General features: G+C 36.7%; 1 protein-coding gene across 1 annotated transcript in view; it reads left to right on the top strand.

The window, feature by feature from the left end:
- Nucleotides 1-10,660: 10,660 nt before the first annotated feature.
- Nucleotides 10,661-26,424, top strand: part of TMC1 (transmembrane channel like 1) — a 117,127-nt gene continuing 101,363 nt past the window's right edge. Inside the window, exons 1-5 of the mRNA XM_004439650.2 lie at nt 10,661-10,793; nt 11,930-11,968; nt 15,239-15,286; nt 19,060-19,228; nt 25,050-25,172. Coding sequence (XP_004439707.1) covers nt 10,661-10,793; nt 11,930-11,968; nt 15,239-15,286; nt 19,060-19,228; nt 25,050-25,172 — 512 coding nt within the window. The remainder of the gene's footprint in view (nt 10,794-11,929; nt 11,969-15,238; nt 15,287-19,059; nt 19,229-25,049; nt 25,173-26,424) is intronic.

Genomic DNA, 26,424 nt, shown 5'->3' with positions numbered 1-26,424 from the left:
GTTATTGTTTCTAGTATTTGTCTGATTCCATCAAGGTAATCTTGAAGGCCGAGACTGTATATTATTCAGGGTTCTCCAGAGAAACAGACCAATAGTTTAAACATCTCTGTGTCTATCTGACTATATCTATCTCCCTATATCTATCTATCTCTCATCTATCGAGAGATTTATTATAAGGAATTTTATTTATTTATTATTTTATGGTTGTTTTAAAACATTTATATTTATTATTTTAAAAATAATTTATTTTGTTAGTTATTTATTATAAGGAATTATAATATATACAATATCATATTATAATAATTTATCTGCCCTTAGGATATAAATTAACACATATACCACATTCTATGTGAACCATTTTAATAAAATTACAGATCATATACAAATTGCTTATAGGTTTAGTCTAATTGAATATTATAAATTGAGTCTATAAGAAAAAAAATTGGAATGGGTGGATGGGTGGTCACAATTCTTATAAACTCATGAGGACACCTAGAATTCAATTCCTTTTCATTAACTGACAACGATGTTAAGTAATATTCCTAGTTGGGTAGCAAATCCTACAAAATGTGATTTTTCCCAAACAATGAAAGAACAGAAAAAAGAATGATTCATTTTAGTTAATAACTTGCTTTTTCTTTTTCTCTCTTTTTTTTTTAGAAAAAAATGTACTAAATCATATCATTCTTCTTGATGCTGTTACTATTTTTCCAGGAAGACAGGTCTTCCAAACCTCAGGACACTACAAATTCAAGTCCTAAGCCATTCTTCATTTTCTTTTTCCCTTGGCCTGCCTTCTGTTGCAGCAGAGTTGTCTCTCACCACTCGGCCTTTGTCCTGACTCTACCCTGCCCCACATTGCCTTTTGTCCTTTAGAAGACACTCATTAACATTTGCTAATGTATACTAATAAGCAATAATTAGCATCTTCTTTGCAAACAAAAGCGGTGCTAGGAAGGAAGGGTAAAGACTGTACAGAGCTCTGCCAGCCTTGCCTCATGCTTCTTTATGTTCTAGGAACAATCATCTGCTTTCAGTTGTTGCACAATTCTTTATTATTTTTTGTTTGTTTGTTTTATTTTGTTTGTTTATCCATGAATCCTGACGACCATTCTTCTCCGTGACTTGGAATATTGCAGCAACGCTTTGGGGGACAGAAAGATTCCTTTTTATTCTAAGCAATCCAAGGATATAAGCCTAGCCACCAAGGGTTTATCACACATTATTTTCATCTGGTTGTTATTTTGGTCTCCTATTAGTATAAAAGAGTTCAGCCACAAAATCTCACACAAGAGAATGGGTTTTTGTTTCAGCACACTTATTTACAGGGGTTGCCCTTTATGGTGGTAATTGCAATGTGAGAACACACTCTGAATATGTGTAATGACAGCATGGTTAAATAAGAAATGTCCCCTCCCCGCGAATAATCTAAATGCAAAGAAAAAGCAAGACACAACACTTACTTTTTTTGTAACCACAGAGAGCTCTAAATGTCTTTGTAAACAGCTATTTATTTATTGAATATGTATAGTTAAAAAGAAAAAAGCCAACCCTCCAAACCACGTAGAATAAGAGAGGTTTTTGTTCTTTCTGTAGACTAATGGTATCATGAAATATCTAATTACAGTTTCTCACAAATACTCCAGTGTATAATTCGAGACTTGAAGAGCTATGCTTCAGTGTTTCCTATTTACTCCTCCAGTTCAGGAGCGGTAGAATTTGGTAACATACCAGCTACCCACTTCACTCAGCCTGCGTTCAATTGTAATTTCATGTACAACAAAAACAGAAGAAAAAAGTGCAAAAAAAATTTGGTGTGCATCCCCTTCCTCTCCTTCTTAAGCATACAAAAAAGATTTATTTTCATTGTAAAAGGATAGAAGGGATTAAGTGGATCTTCTTTTTTTTCTCTCTGTTCTTCTCAGGGTTAGCCATTCTCTCTCGGGGACTTCATAGTAAAATGTTTCCCTACAGAATACATCCTGTTCCATATGACAACTACAATATATTATATTGTGTTTTTAATAAAGCAGACATCAGCAGCTATTTATTCCCTACTTTTTAAGGGCCCCAGAGCCTCAAAAAATAAACAGAATCTAGAAGGAAAAACATTGGAGAATGACGGCTTCTATAGCAGTTTTATTTCTTGTCTGTTCCCCTTTTTGGGTGAGTCTTACTAAAAGACAAAATTATTATTCTTTTTGTAATTTTATAACGATAGTGATTTAAAATAACTATATAGTATCTCCAAGATATTATAATGTTTGAAAATATGACTAGCCTTGTGGCATTTATTATACAATTTTCCGTTAGAGTGTTTTTAAATTGTGTGCACATGGTTTGTTTTCTCAATGGTCTTAATGGAGATAAGAAAGATGCTGGGACATAGACAGAATTTCAGCCTAGGTCTGTCAAATTAAACCTTTTTTCCCAGATACTTGGATGATATTTAAGTGTAATGATCTCATTCGGTTTTTCCCACTCCAGAGGATTTTTTAAATGCCCTATGGTTTACAGGTTTATTAAGGTATTTGATTGATATAAGAACTAAATAATTCTTCTCTTTACTCAATAGCTTCCGAAATATCATGCTTAATTCCATCATTTGAAGGACTTGGGATTGTTATAAACGAATGTCATGAGCATCTTCCTGTCTTTACCTAAGTGGCAAAAATGAAGGGAGCTGCTGAGTTAAACTGAAGCAGATTTAATGTCTTGGGTAGATATTATTATTGGGGAAGAAGAATCACAACCCATCATTTTCATTCAATTTTGCAAACAGTGGCTCCTGTTCCCTACTTCACAGCCACCAATAATAGTATGATCATAAATGAATGGAAGCAGAACACAGTGGTGTTCCCTACAGGGAAGATGATACTTCAATATGGTTTAGTGACCTAATCTAGCATCCAAGTGGCTCACCATTGGGAAATTCTTCTTTATGCCCAACTACTCATTCCTCTTGAAATTTAAATTGGCTTACCTTCCATTTGGTTTTTAGAAAAGCAGAATATCTAAATGCTGTTCTTGGCTGTAATTTTCTCCATATCATAATCTGCATCACCATCATTATCATTGCTATAATCAAAAATTAGTAATTTAAGCAGCTACTGGATGGTATCAGGCCTAGAATTTTCTTCAGAGCATAAAATTCACAGTGTCTATTTATAAGTATGCTACATTTAAAAGAGATTTTTTTTTAATTGTAGCTTTTTTTAATAGTTTCACTAGTCTGTCTTCTCTCTCTTTTCTTTTTTTTTTTCACTTGAGGGGAGAGATTTCATGTTTTTGTTAAGGGGCTCGTAACTCTCATTCCTTATAGAACAGGGCAAATTTTACTTTGGAATATACTATCTTAAGAAAAAAGATACCTTTATTTTGTTCACATGTTTTAGCTCCTTAAACTTCAAGTTCTTGTTAAAGAAAAGTAATGATAGGAGAAATAGCTGAAGATGGTCTAGTTTTTGTTAACTTGAGGTATTTATAAAATATAGAATAGGTATGTGAATTTAGAATTTATAATATTTTATGTTTATAATATTTATTTATATAAACATAAATATACAATTCTATTTATTTATGACAGGTAGCAAAGACAACATGCAATTTTTTGCTTTATATTTATACTTTTCCCCTATGATTTACTGTAATTCTCACCCCATCTTTAATCTTCTTTTTGTGTGTGTGAGGAAGATCAGCCCTGAGCCAACATCTGATGCCAATCCTCCTCTTTTTGCTGAGGAAGACTGGTCCTGGGCTAACATCCGTGCCCATCTTCCTCTACTTTATATGTGGGATGCTGCCACAGCATGGCTTGACAGGTGGTGCGTCAGTGTGCGCCCAGGATCCGAACCCCAGGCCACTGCAGCAGAGTGCGCGCACTTAACCACTACGCCACTGAGCCAGCCCCCCCATCTTCACTCTTTTACCTTCCTTTCTTTGCTATATTCTTCCCTTCCTCTCCTTACCCCTCTATACTTTTCCCCACCTCTACCTACTTCCTACTCCTTGCCTTTTCTCTCTCTTTTCTTCTGCCTTCCCCATCCTTTGGTCACACACTTTCAAATTGCTGTACACTATACATAAGCAAGGAGTATAATAGTAAGTTGCCCAGTCTCTTAACAAAGTCTCAGTCAGAGATGCACACAGCCCAGTAACAAAACCAAAAGTGATATCAATGAAATAAAAGAATTCATAGTCTAATATGTGTTTGAGTTAACATTATGGAGGGTGCATTTCATGACCTACATCATCAATTTCTCATTCTCATTGGATCTTTCCTATCAACATTTAAGAACATTCTAGCTAGGACAACTAGCTGTCTCCTATTCCTCACTGCCTATTCTCTCTCTCTTTCCTTTTTTTTTTTTTTTTGCTTTCTATGTTTTTTTAATTTAATTTAATTAATTTACTTATTTTTATTTTATTTTTTTATTGAGGTAACATTGGTTTATCACATTATGTAATTTTCAGGTGTGCATCATTATATTTTGATTCTGTACAGACTATATAATGTTCACCACCCAAAGATTAATTACCATCCATCACATGTGCCCTATTACCCCTTTTGCCCTTCTCCCTCTCTCCTTCCCCTCTGGTAACTACCCATCTAATCTCTGTGTCTAGGTATTTGTTTGATCTTGTTGTTGTAGTTTTTACCTTCCACTTATGAGGGAAATCATATGATATTTCGACATCTGACTTACCTTGTTTAGCATAATACACTCAAGGTCCATCCATGTTGTTGCAAACGGCAAGATTTCATCTTTTTTGTCTGGATGGTATTCCATTGTTTATGTATACTACATCTTCTTTATCCACTCATCCATTGATGGTACTTAAGTTGTTTCCAAATCTTGGTTATTGTGAACAATGCTGCAGTGAACATAGGTGAAACTATCTTTTTGCATTCATGTTTTCATGTTTGGATAAATACCCAGAAGTAGAATAGCTGTATCATCTGCTAGTTCTATTCTTAGTTTTTTGAGGAATCTCCATACTGTTTTCCATAGTGGCTGCACCAGTTTGCACTCCTACCTGCAGTGTATGAAGGTTCCCTTTTCCCCACATCCTCTCCAACCTTTTATTTCTTGCCTTGTTAATTATAGCCATTCTGATGGGTATGAGGTGATATCTCATTGTGATTTTGATTTGTATTTCCCTAATAATTAGTGATGTTGAACAAGTAAAGCCATCTTTATATGTTCTTTGGAAAAATGTTCAGATCCTTTGCCCATTTTTTAATCAGGTTGTTCTTTGTTGTTGTTCTTGAGCTGTATGAGTTCTTTATATATTTTTAGATATTAACCTCTTATCAGATATATGATTTTCAAATATCTTCTTCCAATTGTTAAGTTATCTTTTCGTTTTGGTGATGGTTACCTTTGCTGTGCAGAAGCTTTTTAGTTTGATGTAGTCCCATGTGTTTATTTTCTCTTTTGTTTCCCTTGCCTGGTGAGACATGGTATTCAAAAAGATACTGCTAAGACTGATGTCAAAGATTGTACTGCCTATGTTTTTTTCTAGAAGTTTTATGGTTTCAGGTCTTAACATTCAAGTATTTAATCCATTTTGAGTTAATTTTTATGTGAGTTATAAGACAATGGTCTACTTTCATTCTTTTGCATGTGACTGTCCAGTTTTCCCACCACTATTTGTTGAAGAGACTTTCCTGTCTCCATTGTATGTTCTTGGCTTCTTTGTCAAAAAGTAGCTGTCCATAAATGTGTGGGTTTGTTTCTGGGTTCTCGATTTTGTTCCATTGAGCTGTGTGTCTGTTTTTGTGCCAGTATCAAGCTGTTTTGATTACTATAGCTTTGTGGTATATTTTGAAATCAGAGAGTGTGATGCCTCTAGCTTTGTTCTTTTTTCTCAGGATTCCTTTGGCTATTTGGTGTCTTTTGTGGTTTCATATAAATTTTAGGAGTCGTTGTTCTATTTCCATGAAAAATGTCATTGGGACATTGATAAGGATTGCACTGACTCTGTAGATTGCTTTAGGAAGTATGGACATTTTAACCCGTAATTCTTCCAATCCATGAACACAGAATATCTTTCCATTTCTTTGTGTCTTCTTCAATTTTTTTCAACAATGTTTTGTAGTTTTCAGTGCACAAGTCTTTTACCTCTTTGGTTAAATTTATTCCTAGGTATTTTATTCTTTTTATTGTGATTGTAAATGGGATTGTATTCTTAATTTCTCTTTCTGCTATTTTGTTGTTAGTGTATAGAAGCACAACTGATTTTTTATGTTGATTTTGTACCCTGCAACTTTACTGTATTCGTTTATAATTTCTAATAGTTTTTTGGTGGATTCTTTATGGTTACATAAAATCATATATATAAAATCATATATATATAGTACCATGTCATCTGCAAATAGTGACAGCTTTACTTCTTCCTTTCCAATTTGGAACATTTTTATTTCTTTTTCTTGCCTGATTCCTCTGGCTAGGACTTCCAATACTAAGTGAAATAAGAGTGGCAAAAGTGGGCATCCTTGTCTTGTTCCTGTTTTTAAAGGGATAGCTATTAGTTTTTCACTGTTGGGTATGATATTAGCTGTTGGTTTGTCATATATAGCCTTTGTTATGTTGAGGTTCTTTCCTTCTATATCCATTTCATTCAGAGTTTTTATCATAAATGGATGCTGTAACTTGTCAAATGCTTTCTGTGCATCTATTGAGATGATCATGTGATTTTTATTCTTCATTTTCTTAGTGTGGTGTATCATGTTGATTGATTTGTGGAGGTTGAACCATCTTGCATCCCTGGAATAAATCCCACTTGATCATGGTATATGATCATTTTAATGTATTGTTGTATTCAATTTGCTGGTATTTTTTGAGGGTTTTTGTATCTATGGTCATTAGTGATATTGGCTTGTAATTTTCTTTTTTCGCATTGTCCTTGGTTGGTTTTAGTACCAGTGTAATGTTGGCCTTGTAGAATGAGTTAGGAAGTGTCCCCTTCTCTTCAACTTTCTGAAGGAATTTGAGAAAGATAGGCAGTAAGTCTTTGAATGTTTGGTGGAATTCACTGGGGAAGCCATCTGATCCTGAACTTTTGTTTTCTGGGAGGTTTTTGATTACTGTTTTGATCTCCTTACTAGTGATCTGCCTATTCAGCTTCTCTATTTCTTCTTGATTCAGTTTTGGAAGGTCTTATGATTCTAAGAATTTATCCATTTCTTCTAGATTATCCAATTTGCAGGAATATAGCTTTCTTGGTATTCTCTTATGACCCTTTGTATTTCTGTGATGTCTGTTGTAATTTCTCCTCTTTCATTTCTGATTTTATTTGACCCTTCTCTCTTTTTTTCTTGGTGAGTCTAGCTAAAGGTTTGTCAAATTTGTTTATCTTTTCAAAGAACCAGCTCTTAGTTTCATTGATTTTTTTTCTATGTTTTTTTAGTCTCTATTTCATTTATTTCTGCTCTAATTTTTATTATTTCCTTCCTTCTATTGATTTTAGCCTTTGTTTCTTCTTTTTCTAGTTCCTTCAGGTGTACTGTTAGATTGTTTATTTGAGATTTTTCTTGTTTCTTGAGGTAGGCCTGTATTGCTGTAAACTTCCCTCTTGGTACCACTTTTGCTGTATCCCCTAAATTTTGGCATGTCATATTTTCATTTTCATTTGACTCCAGATATTTTTTGATTTCTCCTTCAATTTCTTTGTTGACCCAATGCTTGTTCAGTAGCATTTTGTTTAATCTCCACATATTTGTGGCTTTTCCAGTTTTCTTTTTGTAGTTGATTTCTAGTTTCATACCATTGTAGTCAGAAAAGATGCTTCATATTATTTCAATCCTCTTAAATTTATTGAGACTTGTTTTTGGCCTAATATGTGATCTATCCTGGAGAATGTTCCATGTGAATTAGAAAAGAATATGTATTCTACAGTTTTTGGATGGAATGTTCTATATATATCTACTAAATCCACCTGGTCTAATATGTCACTTAGGCCAATATTTCCCTACTGATCTTCTGTTTGGATGATCCATCCATGGATATAAGTGGAGTATTAAAGTTTTCTACTAATATTGTATTACTGTCAATTTTTCCTTTTATATCTGTTAATAATTGCTTTATATATTTAGGTGCTCCTATGTCGTGTGTGTAGGTATTTACAAGTATTTATGTCCTCTTGTTGGATTGTTCCCTTTATCACTATGTAGTGCCCTTCTTTGTCTCTTGTTACAGTTTTTGTTTTAAAGTCTATTTTGTCTGATAGAAAGATTGCTACCCCAGCTTTCTTTTCATTGCCATTTGCATGGAGTATCTTTTGCCATCCTTCCACTTTCAGTTGGTAAGTGTCTTTAGGTCTGAAGTGTGTCTTTTGTATGCAGCATATAATCCATTCAGCCATCCTATGTCTTTTGATTGGAGCATTAGTCCACTGACGTTTAAAGTAGCTGTTGATAAGTATGTACTTACTGCCATTTTGCTACTTTTTTCCTGTGTGTTTAGTAGTTCTTCTCTGTTCCTTTCTTCTTCTCTTGTTTTCTTCCCTTGTGATTTGATGGCTTTCTTTAGTATTATGTTTGGCTTCCTTTCTCTTTTTTTTTTGTGTATTTACCATAGGTTTCTGGTTTGTGATTACCGTGAGGTTCATATACAATAACCTATATAAATAGCAATCTATCTTAAGTTGATGGTCTCTTAAGTTTGACCTCTTACTGAAAACCCTACACTTTTACTCCCCTCCTCTTATATTTTATGTTTTTGATATCATATTTAACCTCTTTTTGTGTGTGTGTGTATTTCTTAAAACTTTTGGAAATAGATATTTTAGTACTTTTATCTTTTGACCTTCATATTAGCTTTATAGGTGGCTGATGCACTACGTTTCCTGTGTGTTTGCCTTTACCAGTGATTGTTTTCCTTTGATAATTTTCTTGTTCCTATTTGTGGTCTTCTTTTCCACTTAAATAAGTCCCTGTAAGGCCATTTCTTGTAAGGCCAGTTTATTGGTAATACCCTCCTGTAGTGTTTGCTTGTCTAGAAAACTCTTTATCTCTCCTAACCTTGCTGAGTAGAGTATTCTTGGCTATAGGTTTTTTCCTTTCAGTACTTTGAATATATCATGCCACTCCCTTCTAGCCTGTAAGGCTTCTGCTGAGAAGTCAGCTGATAACCTTATGGGGTTTCCTTTGTATGTAACTTGTTGCCTTTCTCTTGCAGCTTTTAGGATTCTCTCTTTATCTTTAATTCTTGACATTTTAATTATAATCTATCTTAGTGTGGGCCTCTTTGGGTTCATCTTGTTTGGTGCTCTCTGTGCTTCTGGAGTACCTGGATGTCTGTCTCCTTCCTCAGGTTAGGGAAGTTTTCAGCTGTTATTTCTTCAAATAGATTCTCTGCCCCTTTGTCTCTCTGTTATCCCTCTGGGACATCTATAAGACAGATGTTAGTATGCTTGGTATTGTCCCAGAGGTCCCTTAGACTGTCCTCATTCTTTTTAATACTTTTTTCTTCTTTCTGTTCAGCTTGGGTGATTTCCTCTACTCATTCATCCAGATAACTGATCCATTTTTCCATGTCATCTATTCTGCTGTTGATTCCTTGTAGTGAATTTTTCATTTCCATTGTTGTATTCTTCAGTTCTGATTGGTTCTTTTTTATATTTTCAAGTTCTTTGTTGAAGTTCTCACTGAATTCATCCACTCTTTTCTCAAGATCAATGACCATCCTCATGACTATTAGTTTGTACTCTTTATCAGGTAGATTGTTTATCTCTGTTTCATTTAGTTCTTTTTCTGAGGTTGTCCTGGTCCCTTGTTTGTAACATATTCCTTTGTCTCCCCATTTTGCCCACTTCTGTGTGCTTATATCTATGAATTAGGTAGATCAGCTACATCTTCTGATCTTGAAAATGTGGCCTTATATAAGAGATGCCTTATGGGGCCCAGCAATGGGCTTCCCTCTTGTCACCTGTTCCAAATGTTCCAGAAGTGTCCCCTGAGTCAGTTACATTTGCCCTTCTGTTGTGGAGGGGTTGCTCTTGCTTTGGGCATGTGGGTAGTCTAGGCTGGCCCCTGGACTGGCTGGTTGTAAGGCTCAGTCATGTGCAGTTGCTACAGTCACTGTAGTCACTTTGTTGGGCAGGACATGCCCCTGAATGGCTGGTTGCAAGGTGTAATAGCACACCACTGCTGCTATTTTGCTATTAATTGAGTCAGGCCCTCAGCAGGACTGGTTGCTAGGCTCAGGGGTTCACAATTGTTACAGGCCTCCAGTGAGGCTCCCTGTGGTGCCAGGCTGTTGTCAGCTCTCTCAGGATTGCAGATGGGTGGGTCTGGCCCCAGGTGTGACAGCACACAATTGTTTCAGGTGTTAGCAGGTGGAACAGATACCCTGGGTGGCTGTTTGAGATGGCCAGCTGCACAAGTCTGCCGTGGCCAACATGCACCACCACCCATGGGTCCACACACCCTGCCAGTGCAGGTCTGCTCACATGCATGCCCCACTGAGGCAGACCCACTCATTCCACTGCAGAGATCCCACACACCCTGCCTATGCAGGCTCACAAGTTCACCGCGGGCTTGCTGGTGCATGGGGCCAGTTCCTAGGGGGGCTGCCTGTCTCGGCTGTGCTGTTTAAATCAGTGCTCTAGTGGGCAGGGCAAACCTCTGCACTAGTAGGCAAGAGGAAGAAGTCCAATGGTGTCTGCCATCATCTGTGTCAGCATAACTGCTCTAGGTCACAATAATGGCTATGTCAGTGTCTCAGTCTCTGGGGGAGACTGGGCCCAGTTGTCTCCTGCCTCTTTGAAATATGCTCAGAGCTTAGCAAGTGAGTCTCTTTTACTAAAGGATTATGCATCTTTCCTTCCGGTGTTTTTGTGTTGCTTTCTGGAATGGGTGAATCTGTGTGTGGGCTCTTTAAGAGCAGGCTTTTCTTTCTTTGAAGTTTGATAGTTTTTCTGGGGGTATTCCTCATTGGTTTTAAAAGCCAGCAAAGCCAGGTATTATGGGAACTCATCTGGGTTGTGCTGAATTCAAAGGCTGGGATGTCTACTGTGGCATAAATCTCCTGCTCAGATCCCCCTGCTCCTCTGGAAAAAGCTTTGTACCTTTAAGATTGCTCCCAGCCATGAAGTGACACAGCTAGGATGTGGTTTTCTCCTCAGTAGAGGTGTATTTCTGCCTCTCCCACCCCTGTCAGTGTTGTCCCTTGTTGTGGGATTCTTTTTATCCAGTTTCCAGATCTCTCTCAGAGGTAATTGTTCCACAGGTAGTTGTAGATTTGTTGGGTCCATGGGACGAGGTGAGTTCAGAGTCCTCCTACTCTACCATCTTTCCAGAATCCTGTCTATTCTCTCTTAAAGACACTCAAATTCAGGCTTTTTCTTATACCACTTCACAAAATCTATGCTTATCTAAGTCATCATTGACCTCTACATTGCAAAATCCAATGGTCAATTTTCAGTCTTCATTAGACTTGACTTACAAGCCTATGACACATCTCTGTGTTGCATATCACTTGCCTTCCACAATTTCTCATTTTCCTTCTGCTTCACTGATTGCTCATTTTCAGTCGGTTCAGTTGGTTCTTCTTCTCCTCCCTGTCCTCTCAATCTTGGAGTCTTCTTTTCCTGTTTTGTTTACATTCATTTTCCTGGTGATCTCACTTGGTCTTAGGGCTTTAAATAGTATCCATATGCTAATAATTCCCAAATTTATATTTCTAGCCCAGACTTTTCGTCTGAATTCTAGACTCAAATATCCAACTGCCTACCCAACTCATGCTTGGATGTCTAATAGGCATCTCAAATCCAACGTGTCAAATTAGACTCCTGATCTTCAAACCCTCCCACCTACACTATTCTCCCTACAGCCTTTCCATCCCCTTTTCTTGCAACTCTATCCTGGCAGTTGCCCAAGCCAAAAACCTTGTGATTGTCCTTGATTCTTTTCTTCCTCTCACAGCCCACATCACACCCCATACTGATGACATGGGTTTTTCAGGTAAGATTTGGAAATGTCCTTGTTACGGCAAAGACTAATATCCCTCTTAGGGCAACTTAGTCTGAGGCAAAATTTACCCCATCTACATGTGAGTGGCCAATGTCAACATTTTCTCACACACAAAAAGGAACCCTGAAAAGAAATACACAAAAAAGCCTAATAAATGTAACTAATACATTGCTGCTATAACCCAGTAAGCTGGATGAGATACTCATACCTACTCTTGGATCTCATTATTATAAAGTTATTCTTTTGCATAAAATAGCAAGACTCCTTACAGGCAGTGATATTTTCTTCTACCCTACAAACTCCCGCCCCAGAGCATTTTGCTCTGTACTCCCTGTGAGCGCACAAGAAATGCTAATTGAATAAATGAACTTTCACTTCCAAAGTAATAACCTGGTGCTACAAACATCCCTTAAATAGCTAAATACGGGTCAGAGGAACAGGCAACACCATTCAACTCTTCCAGCTACTTGGCCACTCTGATCCTGAAGAATCGTAAAATATTTTCAGTGCTATAGATTGAAAAAGACAGCCTGGAACAGCATCCACTTTCCGAACAATTCCAATGCCTCTGAAATGTGACATTTTACTGTTGTCTCCTTTTACTGTTTTTAATTACTGGTCTATTTGCATGAAATGAGGATCTGGGTTGCCTAGGAGTTCATCTGCTCCTATTGCATATTCGTCTCTTAAATAAGCATCATTCAGTGAGTTTGGATTGCTGCCTCCAGCATTTTGACAGGACTCCCCCCTCCTCTCCTTTCACTGTCCTCCTCTCACTCCCCAGGAGAGAGTATATTTTTAAAGTACATAATCAATAGGCTTTCGGAAGCAGCCAAAGCATGAGGGGGTCATATGATTGGGAGTAAGCTACCAAGGATTGCTGAGAGAAGGGATGGCAACAGACCATGCCAAAAATTGTCTGAGAAGGGAAAGAGAGTCCGTAGCTCCCATTTAAGTGTTCTGAGTTATTCTTTTGCACAGGCTTTTGTCTTGGAGGGGTTTCCCAGCTTGGTTCTTTAGCATCACTTTGAGTTATAGGAGATACAGGCTAGTATTGACAGCTGCTTTTCAGGCCAAATAATGTCCCGTTAAAATCAAGCTGGGTCTGAGGTTCTTGGTGGAATCTTAAATCTCCTGGTCATAAGTGCTGCTGTTGAGTTCTTGATGCTGAGGATTTGAATCAAAAACAAACCAATTATTATCTCAATAGCTATAAAAACAACTATTCCACGCCCCCTGACTCATCTGCCAGATAAAGGAATGCTGTTGAGGAAAGAAGGCACCTGATGAGAATGTGCAGATGATCACGCACAGATGAGTGTCACAGTTGGAAAGTCATCTCAACAGAGGGCAGGAGCTATTTCTGCAATACCCTCCATTACATCATTTAGAAACAGTAGCTCTTTTTTAGTTCTCTGCTTGCAACCGCAGAGATGTCTCCTTTTATGGATTTTTAGGTTTTACTTAATGGTCATTTATAACTATCCTTCCTGTACCTGAGAAGATAATCCATTCCTCCAGCTTTGCTTTTTCTCTCCCTGGTTATCACAGGAAATTGATTTTTTGCTCATTTCCTTGTTTTGGGACATTTCATTCTGCTGCTTTTATTTAATATATGATCCTTCCTAAAGGTTTTCTTATATTTTTGTTTGTTTAGCATTATTTTCTATTTCATTATTTAACTTTATTTAATCATGTCTAGTGAGTTGGTTATTACAAATCAGTATAATATTGTGTGTGAATTTTTGCTTTGGCTATGCATGTTGCAGAAGAGGCCGTGTGTCAGCCTTTGTTGTTTGTCCTCAGCTGTATCTATATTACCCACACTGATCAGACTCTGCTCCAAGGCTAATCTTATATCATTAAAATGCCTTCCTGGGGAATTCTTCTTTGACTGAAGAAGCTTGGTGGCGGCATTAATTGCAAATAAAAGACCACGTCCTATTGTTGAATGTAGAATATTTTCTAAGAAGTGTCTGCCCTCACCATTGTGAACTCTCAGCAGTGACATAAAGATCTTTGTCCTGTGCGGATCCAGTTACAGCCAGTGACAGAAGGCGTATGTCCACTGTGAACAAAAGAACACTTATTTTCACATTCTGTGGCTGATGTTGAATGATAACATTTTTGCATATCCTAAAAATTTTTATGCAGATGCTGTTTAAAGGCAAAAATGCTTTTACAATAATCTTCTTTTCGAATGGAATTTAAACTCTTGGTATGTGTTGCCTTTTCAATATGCCTGTCAAGTTCTGAATAATAACCTTTGACAGTGTGTGAGCAGAAACAAAACCAGAGGTTGTTTCCTCTGTTTGCAGCAACGTTGTTTGTCATCTGTGCTTTTTTGGACTTATGCCCATCCATGTTAAATAAAAATAAGGTAAAATTAATATTTTATAAGCAAGTTACTGGACTATGGTTCTAAAGAAAGTCTACTGTAATTTTTACCACGGCAAGTTGCAGATCTTTGTCTCTGGCTGACTAAACCTGTGATAAATGAACAGTAGTTGACAAGGGGAAAAATCTGCCAATTAATACATTTTCCCATCTTACTGTACCATTACAAATTTCATAAAACCTTCATATGCCTTTATAAAAATGGAGCAAAACTAAAAACAAGACGCTGTCTGAATATGGGGTGAGAAATAAGCAGAAGATATGTTCTTTGTCTTGGAAAGAACTATAGAATCACCTGTCTCCATATTGTCAAGGTAAATTATATATAGGGAAATTTAGGCTGTATCCATATAATACCTATACAAATAATTGAAATAGGAAATAAAGCCTTTAAGTATTTTTTTGAAAGGCTCTTTGACACTGGGTAGCTGGTTAGAATGAAATATTCTCTATTTCAATAAGGTAATTTCGTTATAATAACCAAATTGTTTGTGCATGTGGATATAGCTTTACTATAGAATATAGTAAATATTATAGAATGAAATAACCCAAAAAACCTCAAGTCTACTTACTGCAATACAGAATTTATTTTGGTTGAAGTTATTTTGAATTGAGCTGACAGGCTTATAATTGATATGTTTTGCAAATCCTTGAAGGCAATGAAGCAGAGAAGTCTTTGCATAGCACTGTACAAGATGCTGTAGCTGTATATCTTTAGCAAAGAATGCTTTTTGACAGATTTATTGGAAAATGTTTTTATTAACTGCACAAAAAACTTTATGATGAAAATAGTAGCAGAAAAAACCAGTTACTAACAATTGTACTGTCATTTAAAGAATTGCTATATTTCTTCTTCTTCAACAGTACAAATCCAAGTGGAGGAAAAAGAAGATGATACTGAGGAAAATTCAAGTAAGCGGGGCTGGACCCACTTGGGATATGTTTCCTGTGAAATAGCATGAATTCAGGGGATTCATCCTCTCATCTTGGGGGATTTTGCTACCACGTGTAAGCAGAGGAGCATGTGTGGATGACTTTTGATGGTCTCACAGAAGAGATCAAGTCCAGCAAATAGAATCTCCTTTCTAGATTCCATTAAACTGGCACACACACATTCCACCCAATTTGTAAGTTACTCGTGATCAAGTAGATGGTAGTCCAGAAAAATTGGCTTTTTTATTTCTCTACCATTTTCCCTGTTAAAGTCTTTGTTCTAAAAGCTTTTCTCTAAGGCTGAATCTATTACAATAGGGCAGATTGGTCATTTTGACTGAACTGATCAGGTGGTTCAATTAAAATGAATAAGCACATTTTTAATACTGAATTCATGGGTATTTTGTCCAAATAGCTCTGTTGTTTTTACTTTGTTTAGGTTCAGCTCAAGAGCCTGGACCGTGATCCCTTTCCAGACACACAGGCCACTCATGGACTGGAACATGAGAAAGATCATTACATGAGCAAAAGCTTTGCATTTAGCAAAACTGAAAAAAAGAACAACATCTCGAGAAGAGGTCAATAAGAGAATATATCAACACCATCAATCTAACAACCTGAGCACAAAATGGCAGCCAGTGAATGTTCATGATGCCAATTGTTTTCACTAATTTGGTGTATTCTGTGTGAAAACAGCTCAGAGTCTCACACAGATCCTGAATGCCATGGCTTGAATACTGTAGGGGAGGGAAAATAATTTTCCCTCTACTCTTCTGAGTTCTTAACTGAGACTCCTGTAATATACGACAGTTTACAAGAGAAGAAAACAAATAGAAGTTTATTAACACGTATACCGCATGTATACACAGGAGATACAAGGAAAAATGAGTAACTCTCTGAGGTAGCTTGGAATTTAGACTTAAATGCCATCTTAATAGGGAAAAGCCAGGGGGACGTAGGCCTTTTAGGAGAGGAAAAAATGATTAAAAATTTTTTTTTAAATTTTTTTTTTTTAATTTAATTTTTTTTGAAGAAGGTTAGCCCCGAGCTAACATCTGTTGCCAATCCTTTTCTTTTTCACTGAGGAAGATTAGCCCTGGGCTAACATCCGTGCCCATCTTCCTCTACTGTTTATGGGACGCTGCCACAGCATGGCTTGATAAGCGGTGTGTTGGTCCACGGGAATCCCGGGCCGCCAAAGCAGAGTGTGTGAACTTAATGGCTACGTCACTAGGCAGGCCCTGAAAAAATGATTTTTAGAAAAGATGAATGGGCCCTTAGAAGAATAGATAGGAGGCATGGTAGTTTGTGACAAAGTTTGTCTAGATGCGGCAGACAAACTAGTCTCCTCTCCTGTGCTGAGTCAATCTTCCCTGGCCATGAAGCTCCCGAGGAGGGGATTTATGACAATTGAGCTCCTTTTGGAGCATCTGTCTTTAGGCAGATAAAGGGAGTTCAGAGGTAGCCCCTTCCTACATTTGTTATTTTTCAAGTGCCTACAGCTCAGAATAATGGATATACCAAAGTGGCATATTTTAAGGTGGTATATTCTGAACTCCTGCAGTCATATTTTGAGGTGGAATATTCTGCTATCCTTCAATACTGAATGGAGCCGACTCCAAAAGGTAACATTGTAAGCAAATCTTATTAAGTAGGCAACCGTAAAATATTCATTTTTTTTTTTAGAACTTGAATATTTAGAAACTAGTTAAAGCACTAAAGACTGCCTTTTTGTTCCTAAGAGGTAAAAGATAAATCTAATGATACACTTTTCATCCATAGTAAAACTCTGCAAGTTTAATAGTTTAGTCTTTTTTTCTCTCTCTTTTTTTCTTCTCTCTCTCTCTCTTTTTTTTTTGTGAGGGAGATCAGCCCTGCGCTAACATCTGTTGCCAATCCTCCTCTTTTTGCTGAGGAAGACTGGCCCTGGGCTAACATCCGTGCCCATCTTGCTCTACTTTATATGGGATGCCGCCACAGCATGGCTTGACAAGCGGTGTGTGTCGGTGCGAGCCCAGGATCCGAACCCTGGGGCTGCGCAGCGGAGCGTTCGCACTTAACCGCCACGCCATGGGGCCGGCCCAATAGTTTAGTCTTAATACAAAATATACTAAAATGCAGAGTACTAAGTGGCTGCTTGAGTTTATGAGTTACTTGTGGGTGAAATTGTTTCTCAATCCCTGTCAAGCTCTTGTCCTTTCTATAATTAATGACTAATGTGACTAATAAAGGCTGGGTAAGTTTTCAGAATGCCAAATGGCATTCAAATATCACACAACACTTGCCACAATATTTAAGAAATGGAAACTCATTCTTGGTTTTGATTACAGAGTATAGTTTTCAAAACCTAGTTAGAGAAGTTAGCCTCCTGTTTCTCTCTGCTAGCCAAACTTTAGTAATATAGGTGATATTTAGATCTTAGATTTGAAATGTCAATAAAAAAGTTTTAATAAGTAACGTGAAACGATAATTTTCACAAAAAGATAAAATCAGGACATTCACATACGTAAAAATGAACATATGTAACTAATTAATGAGGACTTTGGTGATGTGTTATAGCCAGTTCAAAAAAGAATCCAAAGGACAGATACATTTATGGATCAGGAATATTGAAATGATCATGCAAATGGAGGCATAACTGTTTTGTGGTTTTTTTTTCTTTTGGTGGCAGAGGATCGTCTCTCCACTGGACAGAGTTCATTTGCATGCCTACCGACAAGAATTATTTTTGCATTGCTATCCAGTTATCTATGTCTTACAGAGTTACAAATAGCTCCCATAGAATCAGAATCAGATAACGTAGAAGGGTATGCTACAGACAATTCATAGTTTTCCATTGAAGTATAGATTTTTTCCTATCGTAGCTTCTATTTAAGAGGATAGTGATAATTATGGGTAATGTTTGATTTTCTTAATAATAGTTGATTCTCAACATCAGAAGTTAAGAAGCAACAAAAATGAAAGAGAAGTAGGGATTGTATGTTATAAATTGTGAAGGAAGGAGCTGAATTCTCTCTCTACTCTTTACCTGGAAGCTTCCTAAAAAGTTTGGACATATGAGACATTAATTGTTAGTTGATGAATAAAATAATGTAATTTCTCTCAGTTCTGCATTAAAATGATATTTACAAGTTATCTACTTCCATTCATAAGGATAGAATGATCAAGAAAATGTATTTATTATCAATTTCTTTTAAGAAAGGGAAAGAAATATTCAGGAAAAAGACAGAAGGTATATTGGAATCAAGAATGAGGATAATTTGAATTGGGAGGAATCTCAAGCAATGAATTAATTTTTTCAAAATTACTCTAGTTTGTAGCATTTCCTTGTCATTCTTGTCCTTTGTTCTAAGATATAAGTACCAGTAAACACATAGTGGTTAATCACTCAACCTTTATGTGTTGGATTGGTAACTCTAAACTTGGTCTTAGAGGTCATGGTATGACATTCAATTTCAAGTCATCTAGTTACCCAAGTAAATGAAGACTAGAATTCTAAGGATTATTAAAATGTGGGGATCCGTATTCACACACTTGAGTAAATGAACCACAAAAGAAATGAGAATCTAGGTGAATGTGTTTAAACGGCAGGCTATGAAATATATATGGCATGGTGCATCTTGTGACGTGGAGAATTGCTGGATTGCGGTCTCAGAGGTGTTACAATGATAATTAAAAAGTAAGAATACATTTGGTAGAGGGACAGAGCACTTGCAGAGACGGCTCACTGAGGCATTAACTCCTGTGTTTAGGTGAAGAGGAAGAGGAGGAAGATAAACTACCTAGAAGAGAAAGTTTGAGACCAAAGAGGAAACGGACCAGAGATGTTATCAAGGAGGATGACCCAGAACCTGAACGAGAGGATGAAGAAACACGGAAGGCCAGAGAAAAAGAGAGAAGGAGGAAGTTGAAGAGAGGAGCGTAAGTTAGCTCTGATCTGTAACTGAAATTGTTGCTCATTCAGAAGTGCCTAACTCTGAAAGAAAACCACTCCCTTTAGACACTCTCTGGCCTTAAACTTGGTAATTAAAACCACTTTTAGAAAGACAGGCTTAATCTGATGCTGCCATTTGACTCCACTTAGTTAAATGCACTTTAATATTAAAATAGAATTTAAAAATGAATATATATTAAGATGGACTATGAGAATTTCCCTTATAAAGAATCTAAATTGTCATAGGTCATTAACATACTATAGTTAATTCAAATATTTTAACGTTATCCCATTAATTATATACATTGTTATCAAAGTTAAGTGGAAAACTCCTTAACGATGAGCCCAAATGTCTTTATCTTACAGAGGAGTGGTTGGCAAACTACGGTTAATTCCAGTCCAAGAGCCAGGAATGGTTCTTATAGTTTTAAAGTTATTAATAAAAAAACAAAGATGAATATGGGACAGAGATGTATGTAGTACTCATACTAAAATTGTAGCTATCTGTCCCTTTACAGAAAAAAAATGTTCTGGTCCCTGTTACAGAGGATTGGGGTTGTCATTTCTTTTTTAATACAATCTTGCACTTTCAGTTCAACCAGGCCAAGATTTTACTGAGTGCTGACTTTACGTGGAATGATATATTAAGCACTGTTTAGGGAAAATTCAAGAAAATAATTTTCTGGTGTTTAGTTTCTGGAAACTTGCAGATGGCAGGCAGGTAGGAAAAGTGTGCATCTAATAATAGGAAACCTAGACCTCTTAGAAAGGATTTAAGAGAATGGCTCTTCTGCCACTCTCAAGTAGCAGGGCCATGGGAATCAACACGAGGTAATGGAATCTCCTCCAAAACGCTCCTAGGACTTGACATGATGAGGAACTTTCTCAGACGTCCTCTCAAGAAGACACATTCCAGTATTCAATAACTAGCTATTATTTTTTTCCTCATAAATAATTAGAATTAAATACAACTGTATGAAAATTTTATCAGGTAGAGAAGCTTAGCGTTAATAGACAATGGTTCCCTTTAAAATAAAAGAGTAATTCCACCTACTTCTTCCTTATATTTTTGTTGCTTTAGGGTTTTTGTGTTTTTTTTGCTGAAGAAGATTTTCCCTGAGCTAAAATCTGTTGCCAGTCTTCCTCTTTTTTTTTTTTGCTGAGGAAGATTAGCTCCAAACTAACATCTGTTGCCAATCTTCATCTATTTTGTGTGAGCCACCACCAAAGCATGGCCACTGACAGACGACTGGTGTAGGTCCACACCTGGGAACCAAACCCGGGCCGCCAAAGCAGAGCACACCAAACGTAACCACTAGGCCACCAGGGCTGGCCCTTGATTTAGGTTTTTAAATCTTCCTTCTACTCCTCTTTCTCTTCCTCTTCCTTTATCTCCTTCTCCTCCCCAAGGTCCTCCTCTTCCTTTCATCTTCGAATACCAAGACATCAACTGTTTTAAATTTTGACTCTAGTATTTTTTATTTGTATTTTCTTTTCAAGTATCTTTATGCTTTGTTCCTTTAAAAAACAAGGTGCCTCACAATTCTAAGTTCCATATCTTATTGCGACTGTTATTACCATTATTAAGTAGTAATATTTTCTATTAGCAAAGCTTATGCTCTCTGACAGTGGTATTTCACTGAGAATACGTCATCAGTAGAGGTATGCATGATATAGATTGCATTCCAGGATTTGCTTTTCCTCTCCACTTGTGCCTCAGAGAGGTCATTTTAAAAAGGTGAGTCGGGTGGGAATTCCTCTGCTCTCTTGGTCTCCTTAAGGCCCTCGTGTTGACTACTCAGCCTCTAGGAATAGGAATACATGAATCAGCTGGGTCTTGACTCCTGCTGCCTGAGGGAATCTTGTCCCTGTGACGGTGTCTGTTCTTAGCTGGTCCCGCTCATCCTGATTCTGAGAAGCCCACAAGACCCCTGTTTCCCCACAAGCACCCCTACCTCTCCACTCCTCCATAGAGCCAAACTTGGCTAAAACGGACTTTGTCTCCATAAGTTTTTCAAATTATATTATTACTGCCATAACTTGTGCAAGTTATCTAAATAGTATCATAAATTGTTTTTTTTTTTTTTTTTGTGAGGAGATCAGCCCTGTACTAACATCTGCCAATCCTCCTCTCTTTTTGCTGAGGAAGACTGGTCCTAGGCTAACATCCATGCCCATCTTCCTCCACTTTATATGGGACGCCGCCACAGCATGGCTTGCCCAGCAGTGCCTCTGTGTGTGCCAGGGATCTGAACCGGCGAACCCCGGGCCGCTGCAGCGGAGCACATGCTATTAACCGCTTGCGCCACCGGGCTGGACCCTCATAAATTATTTGTGATGATTTATAGTTCTGATCTCTATTTTAGAGTCCATTTTCTATTGTTTCCTTTGAGATAATCATTTTTTTAAAAGAAAATGTATTAGCAAGTATATTTTGTGAAAGATTAGTAGGCAAATCAGGGCACGTTTATTTAGGTTAATTAATTCATGATCTTTTTTTTATTTAAATGTTTAAGCGAAACACCTTAGGGAATTTCCCTTGCGCTGACAAAACGTTTGAAAACAACTAAAACCAAGGTTGTAAAGCTAACTATCTTTGGAGATGGTAAAAAAACACTGCCTTGTTAGACATTTTGGGATATTTCTAATAATATTACATGCTTTTCCTGACCCAGTTTTAAGTGAATAAGTAATATGTTCATAGCAATGAGAAATTCAGCACATTATGCCTCTTTTTTCCTAACAACTGTTGTTTAAATAAATCAAACTTAAGATAGAAAGTCATTCTTGCATAGATTAGCCCTAAAATTTTAGAAGATGAGGTGTGTCTATGCTATATCCCTTCAATGTGTTTAGCACTTTCTTTGAGTGGTTCCTAGAAAAGCAGTTTCCCTGTAATGTACTGGTGAGCAATATTTTAATTACCTGCATATTTGAAGGCAACTTATCCAATAACAACTATACCTTGTAGCACAGCATGATCCTCCTGGAAAAATCAGCAATTAAGAACAAAGACTTTAAAAATATACTAGTCTAGAATCACTTAGTATAGGAATACATGTCTTTCCCTACTACACTAATCTTGGAGGACGTTGTTATATTTTACTGTACTTCAAGCTCTGTGTTCATGATGATAACCATGTCATCCAGAAAAATTCTGTACATAAACATTATTCAATAAATATTTATCCAGCTCCACTTCTGTGGAAGATAATTTGCTAATTTTGGGGGAAGACATGGATATGAATATGCAATTTCCTGCATTCTCTAGAAGTTCACAATCTAGTAAGGGAGAGGCCATGTAGACGCAAATTATTACGAAACGAGACAATATAAACATACCAGAGAAAGAAAGTACAAAGTGGTTTGGAGTCTTAGAGAAAACTGTTCTCATAGGGATAATGAGAAAAGGGGTTATTAAAGACATTTCATATGGGTTTTGAAGGAATCTTAGAATTTGGATAGGTTAAACATATAAAGTATGTTTAAGAGAGCAAGAAAGTATACAATTAGTGTCAGGAAGGTTTCCATTAAGTGGTTTCTAAAAAATGGCATGTGAAGAAATAAGCTTTAGTTACATGGTAAATCCACAGCTCAAATAGATCATTCTTTTATTCTTTGAAGATGCTGGATTAAACGAGATGCTGTTTTATATATGATTCTTAATGGAAGTTTAGTAATGTAAAAGTTTAAGGTACTTACATGTAAATATCATGAATTATTTTGGAAGGATGGGCGAGTTAAAGGTTTAAATATCAAGCAATTGAATTATTAATCTTAATTCTTTTTTTTGTTGTTTTCCAATTAACTCCATTCTTGATAGTTTCTGGACTTACATTTTCTTTTCTTTTTGCCAGCTTCCATATAGATTTCAGTAAAGCAATTATCTATGTAATTTAGATTTTGTCTACATCTACATGGAAACAATTTCAATCATTTTTACTAAAATGTATTTCCCTCCTAAGACAATCCAACTGACATATTATTCTAATTGGCCAATTAAACAAACTGTGCACATAGTTGTAGCAAAAAAATCCTCAAGTATTTTATGTTGTGGTTGTACAGCACCATAGGTTTTTATATAATAAACATTGAGTAATTAAAACAGAAGCAACCTAATGGCAATCAGAGTTGTATCTTAGTAGAGTGTACTTCCATGGTTCTCCTGAACCAGGGTTACTATTCCAAGCAAAATATCTGAAAGTGTTATTTTAGAGGGTAATATGAATTTCTGTTTCAGAAATCATGACATGATTAAAAACTATGGATTGGTAGGAAAGAAAAGAGATTGCAAAGTCATTTTGTAGGGTGGGCTGTAAAACCATGCATGTGTCCTCCTGTTCCTCAGGTGGAACTTTCAAAAACAACTTTGCCACAGTGCTGCTGTGTGTAGTCATGAGTTTAGTGAACAATAAAATGTTTCTGAATGACAGTCAGATTACAATTTCTTTGTCAGTCAGGGTCTAGTTAGGAGAAAGAAACTTACACAATTAATTGAACAGAGAGCATTTAATAAGAGAACTGTTTAGTAAGTACAAATAATTGTTAACTAGGTTACTGGAAAGGTGAAAAGAGAACACTAAGGTGTCATGGTGACAGCAACTCTAGGAAGCAGCTACCAACCCAAGGACTGGAGGGACAATGAAAGGGGTTGAAATGAAAACTTAGAAGCATAGAGGAGAGACCCATGGAGCTGAGACCCAGACTTCTGCAGAGGTCTAGTGGTGCTGGTGTCTATGGGTGCGACGATGAAGCTGCTTCTGCTAGTGTTGGAAAAATTGGCAAACTAGATTCACCTGTGGCTATGGGAAGGCCTTGCAGCTCCTGGGATGAAGAAGCATTGCTAAAGAAGAAGTGCCATCCAGGAAGCAAACAAGAAACCAAAGGAAAGACAGGTCCCTTATTAGTATCTCCTATTGGCCTCCTAATATTGAGCCAGCTGACATAGCAGATATGTGCCCTACAGAGTCCCAGCCCCAGCGTCACAGTATTAAGTACAGAAGGGTAAGTTTGAAGTTGAACAACAATTGCTTAATAACCAAAACAATCTATTACAAAAAAAATTGATCTGCACAATAGGACATCACATTCTTCTGTTTAAAATCATGTTGCTCATGTTTAGATTTTGTTTTCTTTGAGTTCTGAACCCTGGAGTATTTCTCAATACTAGGAACATAAAAGAGAAAGATTCATCTCATTTGCTCAGCAAGAAACTGAATGCCTTTGAAGATCTCTTCAAAGGATTCACTTTCACCAAATATACTTCAAGTTGAATTTTATCAATTGAAGTTTTGAATTTAATTAACAGATTAAGTTACCTTTGAGAAATAGATTTTTTATTTTTCCCTAGTTCAATTTTTCTCTTTCTCTTGAGACAGGACTAACTTAAAATTTTTAAGGGCACTTCAAAACATCTTTCATCTCTAATTTACTATCCTTATTGAAAAATAAAGCTTTTAAATGAAATGTAGAATTGGTGGGGAATGTGTATAAGGCAACAAAGAAGAGAGAAAAATATCTTCATAGATTGGTAACTATTCTTTCTACAGATTTTCTATTTCTGAGAGTTTGAGGCTGTGGACTATACAGTTTCAGGACACCAAAACATAAACACTATTATTTAAAGTTATAATAATTCCATAAATCCTGCATCAGTGTTCAGATACAAGCTCTAATGCTGATGGATCTTAGCATCCACTATGTATAGCCAAGTTGATATACATGGACTGAATTTCTGATAGCATTCTTAAGTTTGGAAGTCAAGCAAAAGTAACTTTATTAAGGTTTTTTTTTTTTTTTATTTTAAAGAGAAGAAGAAATTGATGAAGAGGAATTGGAAAGATTGAAGGCAGAGTTGGATGAGAAAAGACAAATGATTGCTACTGTCAAATGCAAGCCTTGGAAAATGGAGAAGAAAATTGAAGTTCTCAAGTATGTTGCTACTTTCCATAATTAGAAACATGTTACCTGATACTTATCTCCTAAATCCTCTATTACCAATATTTTGTAGATGATACTAATATTATATATATATAATACTCATATTATATATACAATGCTCACAATCTATTCATATATAATATATCATACATATATTTCATATCACTAGAGAAGCTGGACTAATGATTATAAATTAAAAAGAACTGTAAGCAAATTCATTGTTTGGAGTCTTATAACCTCTGTGGTCACCTTTAACCATGTATTCCTCGAACTGAGAGTTTCCTTAGTTTAATACATTCATCATCATCTCTCTGAAAGAGACAACATATTTGAATTTTACATGTTTGCGTGGATTGCATACTCCTGCTTCTCTGCGGGGTCCCAGCCTCAAATGATATTTTCATGTGACAGCTCTCATTAAAGCGTAGGGAGGATGATATGCCATGAGAACAGTGAATAGAATTCCGATTAAGGGTCATGCTACTAACTATTCCCTAGTAACATGTCAGTGACCGAATTTCAGTCTAATGTGGATGCTGATGGGAGTGCAAACACACTCAGAGGCACACATATTTACAAACTCCCGATAGGAAAAGTCAAATGATCATCCTTTCCTGGGGGTTGGAAGCAGATTCCCCTCTGAAGATCACACTATATTTCCTCGCCATGGTGATTGGAGGAGGCAGGGTGTGAAAAAAGGGAACATGTCTGTGATAATAGCCATGTTTGCATCTCTCAGTTGTTCTACAGATTGCATTTTTCCACAGAACCATTTTTTAAATAGTGGTAAATTTCCAAAGCTATCCCTTCACAAGCCTATTTAACTAATAATCTTAAATATTATAGTATACATATAATAAAGTTAAAATTATAGTATAATGTTATTTTCTCTAAACTGAAGTAGCTATCAAGACAATTCATTTCTTGACTTGGCTCTGCAAAAGCTTGTGTGTCATTTAAGGAAACTGCCTAACCTCCTGTGGCCTCAGTTATCTCATATCCAAAACAGAACAAGATAGTCTAGATCTACCCTGTGAGGTGGGAACCTAGCCATCATTTATAACGGTGTTGTTTTGCTTTGCGGAGTAAGATTTTCCGTGTTCCAAACGGTGGTCTCCCCAGCACACTTTTGCAACACCACTCAGTTGCAGGCTTGGAACTCCTTGTGTGGGTGCATGTACTCACCCGCCATGAATGAAGGCAAAGGGAGGCAGCATCCTGGTTCCATGGAGCAACTAATGTG

Source organism: Ceratotherium simum, chromosome 20, assembly GCF_057802395.1.
Source record: "Ceratotherium simum simum isolate JZ-2026a chromosome 20, ASM5780239v1, whole genome shotgun sequence".
Lineage (NCBI taxonomy): Eukaryota > Metazoa > Chordata > Mammalia > Perissodactyla > Rhinocerotidae > Ceratotherium > Ceratotherium simum.
The sequence above is the reverse complement of the archived record's forward strand: the minus strand, read 5'-3'. Positions and strand labels throughout refer to the sequence as shown.